Genomic DNA, 10,717 nt, shown 5'->3' with positions numbered 1-10,717 from the left:
GCCTCATATGTCTCTGTGGCGTCTCGTTTTCTGCAATGGTTTCACAATTCATAGCCGTGAGCCAGTAATCCACAGATTGCATTGCATTCCTTATTTTGCTTTCAGATGACTTCCATTGCACAACTCACAACAACTCACACTTGCAAAAGAGGCAATCATATGGTTAATTCTTTTGAACAGTAAGAAATTGCATTGTTTTAGGCCTTTTAATAACTGCTATTTAAGATCTAATATACGAGGGGTGAGGTGGACATATGATGTATGTATGTATGGTAAAAATTAATGTGATGAAATGTCACTCAGGATATCTTTCACATAGGTCCAATATTAGGCAACCATATATGTCATCATAGGATAATGTATTGGCAATGTTATTTTGGAGCCGTTATTGGCAATGTTATTTTTGTTTAGCTGTTTTTAACAGATCAGTCCCTTCCACATAGTGACTGGATAAGCACGATTTTGCAAGACTATATCCACAGGATGGCCTGGACAATGTCTTAATCCTTCAGAGAGACGTCATTGAAATCTAGAATAATGCGACTTCACTGTGTGAAAAATGAATGAATAAATACCCTCAAAATTAAACAAAGGCACCAAACCAGTACTAAACTATTTTATGTATATAATTAAAATATCATAGACAATGCTATCACATATTCTTTTAGGTTTGTGTAGGCTAGATATTCAGTGATTAATGACTTCATGTGAAAATGTGTATGAACGGGTCCATGCTCTGAGACTGGTTTTATCCTTCAGTGAGACATCATTGCAATATGGAATAATGTGACTTTAAATGCAACAAAAATTAACAAATAAATACCTACTGTCCAATCCTTGTACTTCCCGCAGAACTTCAGTCTGTCCTTGATGTTTTTCTTGGATAGAAATGGCTGCTTTGCTGCCCCTCTTGACACCAGGCCGTTGTCCTAAGGTCTTGTCCTCACTGTGCATGCAGATTCACTCACACCCACCTGTTGCCAATATTGAGCAGCTCTGCACTGGTGGTGATATGATTCCATAGCTGACTCCTCAGGACCTGATGCTTGCTGGACGTCCTGGAGCCTCCTTCACTACAGTTGAACCTCTCTCCTTGAAGTTCTTGATGATCTGGTAAATGGTTCTTTCAGGTGCAATATTCTTTTCAGCAATTTAAATGCACTTCTTCACTCTTTTAATAGCATTCCGTCTGCTCTTATATACAGGTGCTGGTTATATAATTAGAATATCATCAAAAAGCTCTGATAGTGGCCTTCAGCTCTTCTGCATTGTTGGGTCTGGCATATCGTATCTTCCTCTTCACAATACCCCATAGATTTTATATGGGGTTAAGGTCAGGCGAGTTTGCTGGCCAATTAAGAACAGGGATACCATGTTCCTTAAACCAGGTACTGGTGTGCTGGTGCCAAGTCCTGTTGGAAAATGAAATCTGCATCTCCATAAAGTTGGTAAGCAGCAGGAAGCATGAAGTGCTCTAAAACTTCCTGGTATACGACTGCATTGACCTTGGACCTCAGAAAACACAGTGGACCAACACCGGCAGAGTGGAAACTTTACACTGGACCTCAAGCAACGTGGTTTGTGTGCCTCTCCTCTCTTCCTCCAGACTCTGGGACCCTGATTTCCAAAGGAAATGCAAAATTTACTTTCATCAGAGAACATAACTTTGGACCACTCAGCAGCAGTCCAGTCCTTTTTGTCTTTAGCCCAGGCGAGATGCTTCTGACGCTGTTTGTTGTTCAAGAGTGGCTTGACACAAGGAATGCGACAGCTGAAACCCATATCTTGCATACGTCTGTGCGTAGTGGTTCTTGAAGCACTGACTCCAGCTGCAGTCCACTCTTTGTGAATCTCCCCCACATTTTTGAATGGGTTTTGTTTCACAATCCTCTCCAGGGTGCGGTTATCCCTATTGCTTGTACACTTTTTTCTACCACATATTTTCCTTCCCTTCGCCTCTCTATTAATGTGCTTGGACACAGAGCTCTCTGAACAGCCAGCCTCTTTTGCAATGACCTTTTGTGCCTTGCCCTCCTTGAGCAAGGTGTCAATGGTCGTCTTTTGGACAACTGTCAAGTCAGCAGTCTTCCCCATGATTGTGTAGCCAACAGAACTAGACTGAGATACCATTTAAAGGCCTTTGCAAGTGTTTTGAGTTAATTAGCTGATTAGATTGCGGCACCAGGTGTCTTCAATATTTAACCTTTTCACAATATTCTAATTTTCTGAGATACTGAATTTGGGATTTTCCTTAGTTGTCAGTTATAATCATCAAAATTAAAATAAATAAACATTTAAAATATATCAGTCTGTGAGTAATGAATTAATATAATATACACGTTTCACTTTTAGAATGGAATTAGTGAACTAATTCAACTTTTTGATGATATTCTAATTATATGACCAGCACCTGTATATTCCAATCAGAATGTTTACTGAATGATCGACCTCTTTCACACTTTCCCATGTGCTGATGATATGATTAATGAAATTATGTTAGCTGGTAATTTTGTCCCATGGCCAAAAAAACTGAAATTGGTCTTTTTTGTGATAAAAGTTTTTTGTTTTAGCAAGCTTTTAGCAATTATTTAAAATGTATCTGATCACAATGAATCAACACCACAACAATTGAAGCGGCAAACTTTGCAAAACACAAAATTAAGGTCACTGCGAAACTTATCGTGTACAGACCTCACGCACCAGAAGTGATAGCGCACTCAAGACTGTTGGACATAGTGTTGTATTAGAGGTAAAAAAATGATATAAATACTGTTCGGTTTCTCGCACAAACCAATCGTTTCGTGTCTTAAGACATCAATGTGTCGTCACGAGCCGCAGGGTTTAATTTGGATTTGTCTGTGCATGTTTTTTTTTACTCTCATAGATTTTGTTACCATTCACAATCATTATACGACTGACAGACTGCAACGGTTGGAGTTAAAAACCTTCATTTGTGTTCTACTGGAGAAACAAAGTCACCTATATCTTGGATGCCCTGTTGCACAAAGCCAGTTTAGGTCTTAACCCAGGTAAGTTTGCAGTTAGATTGAGCAAACTCTGTTTTTTAGGGCTTATGAAGGTGGATTGGTTTTTAGCAGTGTTCATCACCATAGTAACTTACACTACACGGCTAACCTGCTCTGGGGCAGGTTTTATTCTGGGTTAGAGATCGCAAACTGGACCAATCAGCTGCAAGTAAAGATGCAATAAAGCCACACCCCCTGTATCTCTCATTCCAAATTAAAGCAGTTTATAGTGAACAAAACTTTAGAGACAAAATCTTGCTCATCTTTTGGTGCTAATTATTTATTATATTTATATTATATGAATTATAATTACTTTTAATTTATATAAATATTATATTAATTGACAAGTAGCCAAATATTCTTATAAAAATAATACATGCATTCATAATTCTTTTAAACAACTTGTATTCATTTTAGCTCTTTGTGAACCTATAATTATTAGGCATATTTCTTTGATTGACATCATGCATTGATATAGTCAGATATTCTTTCAGCTGCAGCAGCAGTGTTTATTCCTGCTTTGTAAACGCATTTAATTTTATGATCATTTTCAAAACGATCTCTCCATCTTCAGAAGAGAAGTGAATTGTGTCGTCTCTCTTGCGCTGTTTGCCGCACGTGACACACTTTCAGGTGCATGCGCTTCAGAGTTAATCACAAACTCTGGATTAAACCTGAGTTGACAGAGAATGTTTATACCAAGCTTTGAGAGACCGTTAAACTTGAGTTTGTTCAGCTAGCTTCATGCAACAGGCCTCTGGGGGTAAGCAGATAAACATAACATTTTCATTTTTGGGTGAACTATCCCTTTAAGGCCGAGTTTCACAGACAGGGCTTAGACTAAACCAGGATTAGGCATTAGTTCAATTAGAGCATTTAAGTAGCTTTTATAAACGTTCCCTAGATAAAAAACAAAAACATGACTGGTGTGCATCTTGAGACAAAACAATGACATCGGCATATTTTAAGATATGTCAGTGCAAGTTGCTTTGAGTTAAACAGCTCAAACATTCATTTTAGTCTAGGACTATCTTAAGCCTTGTCTGTGAAACCAGGGGTTAAACTATTCAGAGTGCCAGTGAAATTGGAGAGGTCTCTACTGCCATCTCCTTGTGTAAAGTCATGTGACACAAAAACCACAGGCATTCTCACCAACAGACGGGGCTATAGAGTAAAAAACGCATCATGCTTTCATCCAAACATATCACAAGAGGCTTCTAACCCAGTTAAAGGGATAGATCACCCAAAAAGGTCACTTTTTGGTCAATGTTTATTCACCCTCTTGTTGCAAATCTGTATAACTTTCTTCTGTGGAACATAAAAGAAGAATTTTTGAGAAATGTCTTGGTGCTGCTTTGGAATGGAAGACAATGGTCACCAAAACGGTTTGGTTATCAACATTCTTTAAAATGTCTTCCTTTGTGGTCCACAGAAGAAAGGAAAGTCATACAGGTTTGGAACAACATGAGGGTGAGTAAATGATGACAGCATTTTAGAAACCTCCCATGAGGATAAATGCTACAAGTAATATCCAAGCAGGAAAAGAATGCTTTAATGTAACCAAAATATTGTATTGTGAACAATTCATCCATGCATGCACTGAAAAAATTTCAGGTCTCCAATTAAAAAATTTCTAGTGACTGGTCACATCTAAATTTTTCAGTTGGCCAAATTGAATTTCAGTGAATAAAATTGTATCAATTCACAGAAATTCAATTTGGCCAAATTCAAATTTTAGATGTGACCAGTCACTAGAAAATTTTAAATTGGAGAGGCCTGAATCATTTTACAGTGCAAGTTTCTTTTTTTTGACCTCATAATGTTTAATCAGAATGTCATAACTGGACCTTTGGGGGAAAATGTTATATATATTTATTTACTTAAGCTGGACAATGACTTTCTTCTAGAGCTGCTGTACAGCCAAAACAATCTGTTGCATTAAATTCCTATCATCACTGTAAAGCTGCTTTGAAACAATCTGTATTGTAAAAAGTGCTATATAAATGAAGGTGACTTGACTTCTCTCTGGTGATGTATGCAGGACTTCTCCAATCTTTTAGTCTGCTTACACCCTGCAGACTTGTGTTCATCTGCCTCTACTTTTGAGTGCAATGTCCACACCTCAAAATCCAATCCACAAGCGATGGATTATTTTTATTTTTTGATAATCCGTTACACTCGGATGTACGATCTGTCTCTACTTCTGTCTCTTTGCAACTTTAATTTACCAAATATGCTATCAACAGTAATAGACAACACCATAGTCAAGATATACAATGTGGAAAAAATATTTCTATACTGAATGGTAGTAAAATTACTGTAGAAATAAAGTGATAAACCTTTATCACTCTATGAAATACCAGAGAGAAATTGTCTTTTAGAAGTGTGCCCTTGAATGTGTAAACGGACAAGTTCTCTTCAGCTTCAAAACTGATTTATGAACAAAAAAAGAGTCATATTTACTCTACAAGTACCATATGATTGGGCAGATATTCCAATAGAGTGCAAAAAGAGTGTGTAAAGCCATGTTTCCAACGCAGGAACGTTCCCCAGGAACTAGGGACTTTGGGGTGGTATTCGGTGTTTCAACTGCAGGAACCAGGGTCTAAATAAAGTTCCGGGTAAAGATTTCCTGCTCAAAACGGCCCTGCTGGCGAGGTAGTACTTTTTCAAAGTTCAGGAACTTTCGGGGGTGGGACTTGGGCACTGAACATGCTGATTGGTTGAGTTTAGGCAGCATTTTATTTCAACCTAAAAGTCTGTTGCGGTGCGCGCAGTAAGAGTTGTTTGCTATTCAAATCAACAATGGAGTTTAAAAAATGCGACCGATGGACCGACGATGAGGTTCAGGCTTTATTATGTTTATTTGCAGAGGACAATATCCAGTGGGCTCTGGAAAGTCGCGAGCGATCCTACTAATCTTCACGGTACTTAAGGCCGCGATGGAAACGCAGACAGCAGCAGGTCTGAGAGAAAAAGAGTTCCTGGTACAAATTGCTCCGGGTAATTTTGGGGGAAACGGGGCTATAGATTACTAGAGTTCACCAATCCTCTCAGTTAGTCAGAGTTCTCCTCATTGCTGGAGTGCAGCAGTGCACATTCCTGTCTTCTGCTCTGGCTGCTTCTCCTCTTCCTCCGACCAACCATCCTAAGCCTTCGGCGGATGATGTCTAGAACGCAAATAACACCTCCGATAAGCCAACATCCATGGGAAAGTGACAGATTAAATGGTTTACGCAACTTGAGAGTGTCTACTCACCACCCACGTTCTCATAGTCTTGCTGGTTGTCGTGCCAGTAGAGACTGGTGGAAGATCGACAGTGGCGATAGAGACGTGTGTGGAGCACAGACAGGGTGAGAAGCACTAAGAGGAAGCCCAGAGCGCCTGCTGCCCACACGGCCTCATCAGTTCGTGGGATGGGTATTCTCTCCCCCCTCAGCGGCGTTTCTATATGAGACATTGAGTCTGAGACTTCACACTGTCCAAGCTCCCTGCATTCAGATCCAGACCTCTGCGCCTTTGTGTCAGTCTTGATGCGATGCCTATTACCTTCCACTAGAGTTTTCTTATGGGGTTTTCTGTCTATTTGGTATTTATGTCTTTCAGTCACTTTATTCTGTGGAAATTGCTTCTCTGTGTCAATTGTCTTTGTCTTATCTTTGTCTCCAGACTTCTCAGAGTCCTTTGCTGAACTGAGAGATTGTGTAACAGTCAGCATTAAGACGGAGGCCACTTCCTTTGTATCGTTTTGTGGTAGTGTGTCTGTACGATTCAGTTTTGCACTCTCTGTGCTGTTAAGTTTGACATTGTATTTCCGTTCCACTTTCTCTGGTGACTGTTTGAGGACATTTCTGATTTTCCTGGTTCTCCTTCTGGTCTTCTGTACCTCAGTGAGACTGAGAGCCTCCAAGCAGCAGCGTTTAAGAGACTAGCAATTAAAGGAGAAAATGAGCATAGAAGGTTAACACTAGCATTTCTATTGACATAAAACGACTGCATCATCATGCAAATCTTGACTGATATATTGGTCAATGTAAGGCAATTTCTTTACCTTTAATCTCTCCACTTTGGACATCTCTTGACTGGTGTTCACTGGTTTGTGCACAGGTGCTGGTTTTGTCAAATATAGATTGTACTTTGCTCTTTGGCTTGCACCAGCTTGACTGATATTGGAGGAAATGGAAAGCAACCAATCGCAAACCCCAAGTGTGATGTGGGACATCTCTAATGAGCGACTCCACGAGACCACAGCTAAAGGCTTTGAAAAAGATAACAGACATGTTTGTCAGAAATGGTGCTTTTAAATACATAGAAATAACTAGTAACATTTTATAGTGAGATTCAATTTGTTACCACCAATTAATGCATTAGCTATTGTGAACCAATGGATCTACGATAATGACCCTTTTGACACACTTCAATTCAAAGGTTTGGGGTCAGTAAAAAATTTTTTAAGGAAAAAAGATATACTTTTATTCAGCAAAGATGCATTAAATTGATAAAATAAAAATAAATTATATAACTTTTTTATTTATCAAAGATGTTTCCACAAATATAAGCAAATATTAAGCAGAACTGTTTATTAATAGTAAAAATGCTTCTTGAGCACCAAATCAGCATGATGAGAAGGATCATGTGACACTAAAGACTGGAGTAATGATGCTGAAAATTCACAGGAATAAATTACATTTGAAAATATATTCAAATAGAAAATAGTTATTTTAAATTGTAATAATATTTCACAATATAACTGTTTTACTGTATTTTTGATCAAATAAATGCAGCCTTTGTGAGCATAAGAGAAAATCTTAACTACCCCACTTTTGAACTTTTGTATAGCAATATATTTTAACATTTAAAATGGTATAAATTAACATATTTTATATATTATAAACAACAATAGATTTATAACTTAACCTAACTTTAAAAATGCTCATTATTAGTAAATGACACATAATGCATTAACGTCAGTCACAGACAAGCATCCAGTGCTCACACCTGTGTCACATGAGTTTCTGTTGTGAATGGTGACTCACTCTGTGTTGGCTGAGCCACGGGTGAGGTGTGAGGATGTAATGAGGCAGACACGAGTGAGCCAACACCGCCAGACTCCTGTGAGCTTCCGCTGAGACACACGGGTGATACAGAAAAACCAGCGCTCCATTCTGTCAGAAACAACACGTACAGAGCTCATCTATAAATATACAGTAGCTTTAGTGACAGGTTTAGATTTACAGTATGAACCCTGCTTGTGCTTGTGAATTACTTTGAGGTTGTTTAGCCAGCGCTGAGGGGGGCAGTAGATGTACTCTCCACTACTGGCTTCAACAGGCCGGTAAGGACCACTGAAAAAACAACCAAAAAAACAACAACAATTTAAACTGATGTAAGGCTAGAAGCTTACACTGCTATTTTGAACCAATAATAGGAACAAAAAGCAGTTGAAGGATGACATGCATAATTCAGTTATTTTTCTGACTTTTACCTCTTAAGGTAAAAGTCTTTCTTAGAACGTAGGATTAAACTTGAACGCTTAGATAACAAATCTTTCAATCACTTTAGCGTTCAAAATTATCAGTGTAAAAGGAAAGATTCTCAAAGCCTTTAAAAGCAGGCAAAGTTGTTTATTAAGTTACATGTTTAAAAATAGAGACATTAGAATGGAACATACTGTATAGAAAAACTTAGCTGTAACAAATAATGCACTGCTGTGCAGAAGAGAATACTTTAATATCTCTAAGTTCACCACCTTTCAGTTAAGTTTATAAGCTGTAAAATGAGACCAAACAAGACATAGTTAGATTTTAGAACATGCTAGTAGATAAATAGTATGTAGTTAAAAGAATATGTCCTGTGAAGCAAATGCTACAGATGTGTTATTGAGGAGTAAACGACAGAACCATCCTGTGAGTGTCCCAACAGCCCGAAATCAGCATATTGACGAATCCCTTGCAGTAGACAGGCATTAGAATACTCTGATGATGAACGCCATTGTTTCATGTTTAATTCACATGTATACTTTAAAAGGGATTTCTGAAGTATGGCAGTAAAGAGTTCTAGCCATATTCACTCAGCTCTACACTGATAACGCACAACTACACATTCGTTACACATCTGAATAGGATTGGGGAATTATAATCGAATGACATGATAGGCGACGCATTGATGTCCGTGCCCTGGTTTAAATTCTCTGGATTATTTATCTGGATTTAAACAGTCTTGGAAACATTTGGGATAATGTAAGCTACACAAGACAACAAATTATATAATATTGTTCTAGTGGTTTTTGGATATTTTAATCTTACATATTGCGCCTTTAAGAGGAATCGGAACTTGAACAGGATCAACCCTGTGTGTGACAGATAAAGGAAAGTGTGTCTGAGAGTTGAACTGAGAGTGGCTTACTGGGTGGGTATACGGTCATTGTATGTAATGGGTGTGTCCATACAGATGGAGTCAGCAGCCTGCATGGGACAAAAGTCAAAGTTACAAGATACTTACTTTTATTAAACAGCCTACTTTATTAGATACAATGCACAAACATAGCATCCTGCTATTTTAAATGTACAATACAGAGTTGAATTGGTCATTACAGTGCACAATGTCATGCTTGAGAGTGTTGTCAACATGACCCATTGAGATTCTTTTACCTTTATAACATGTTTTGTGTCAATATCAGAGATATTCTGAAATAACAAAAAGGAACATCTTTCAGTCATGTTTTAATCATCACTGTGCATTTGGTAGTGTGTAGTTTATTTGTCCACTGTATAATACAACATATTTTACCGTCTGTGACTGTGGCCAGAGCTCTTGACACTCAAGCTCTTCAGGTCCTGGTAGGTCTGTGAGTAGATTTGTCTGAAATAATTGTGATAAGATAAGATCTCTTAGTTACCACAGTTTGTGCCAAAACATAGTCTCACAAAACTGGATGAATAATAATAATAATACTACAGGGGGAAATTATACTTCACAATTAGCTGCAGCGCTCACTGCTTGTCATTCATGTCAATGATCGCCATTTAGTAATAACTAACGTGGAGTAGAGTGAATTAAGCAAAAGTCTAATAGTTTACCTTGCCATTGTCGCAGTGTGTCAGTCTGGAAGGGCAACACCGTGTCACACAGAGACAAATGAATCCAGACAAGAGGATCACTCGACGGCTCATGACTTCATGCGAGTCCAGTTAAATACATTCAATACGGTAAGGTTTACTGTATCTCTGCCACATAATTACAACATTCTGTAGGGCTTTGTTAAAGCAGACGTATGTGTATAAAAGCGTCTGATTATCATCCATGCTGAGCTCGAGGATAAAACACACACGTTCACAGTTGAAAAGTTAGTTTTACTTAGAGAAAAAGGAAACCGACAAGCTGGACTCGTTCGACTACTGAGAATGCCATTGCGATTCGTAATCAAGCAGACCAGAACCGTCAGAGATGTTTTGAATCCAAGTAACGTTAGTGGGTTTCTATATAAACATCTGCAGTTTCTCTTTTGACAAGTTAAAAGTTGTCAATACGAATCGGATTAACGCGAGTGTTTAACACATCTAAGTTACACCTTTCATGCACGTACACGTCTACTGTCAGTACAGCCTGAGATCAACCTTAAACACATAACATGATTGAGAAGTGATCATCTTGTCTTCACTGGGGGATACACACATATTTTGTCTACGGT

At 38.3% G+C, this 10,717-nt stretch overlaps 1 protein-coding gene across 1 annotated transcript; it reads right to left on the bottom strand.

Moving 5' to 3' along the window:
- Window positions 1-4,877: 4,877 nt before the first annotated feature.
- Window positions 4,878-10,717, bottom strand: tp53i13 (tumor protein p53 inducible protein 13). Its single transcript, XM_079824261.1, has 9 exons — window positions 10,107-10,717; window positions 9,817-9,888; window positions 9,678-9,713; window positions 9,433-9,491; window positions 8,294-8,372; window positions 8,064-8,192; window positions 7,079-7,285; window positions 6,286-6,955; window positions 4,878-6,196 (listed from the first exon to the last, which is right to left on the bottom strand). Exons 1-9 carry the CDS (start codon window positions 10,197-10,199, stop codon window positions 6,084-6,086), a joined length of 1,458 nt encoding a protein of 485 aa, XP_079680387.1. The 5' UTR covers window positions 10,200-10,717; the 3' UTR covers window positions 4,878-6,083.

This window comes from Gobio gobio, assembly GCF_949357685.1.
Source record: "Gobio gobio genome assembly, chromosome: 8".
NCBI classification, from domain to species: Eukaryota; Metazoa; Chordata; class Actinopteri; order Cypriniformes; family Gobionidae; genus Gobio; species Gobio gobio.
The sequence above is the reverse complement of the archived record's forward strand: the minus strand, read 5'-3'. Positions and strand labels throughout refer to the sequence as shown.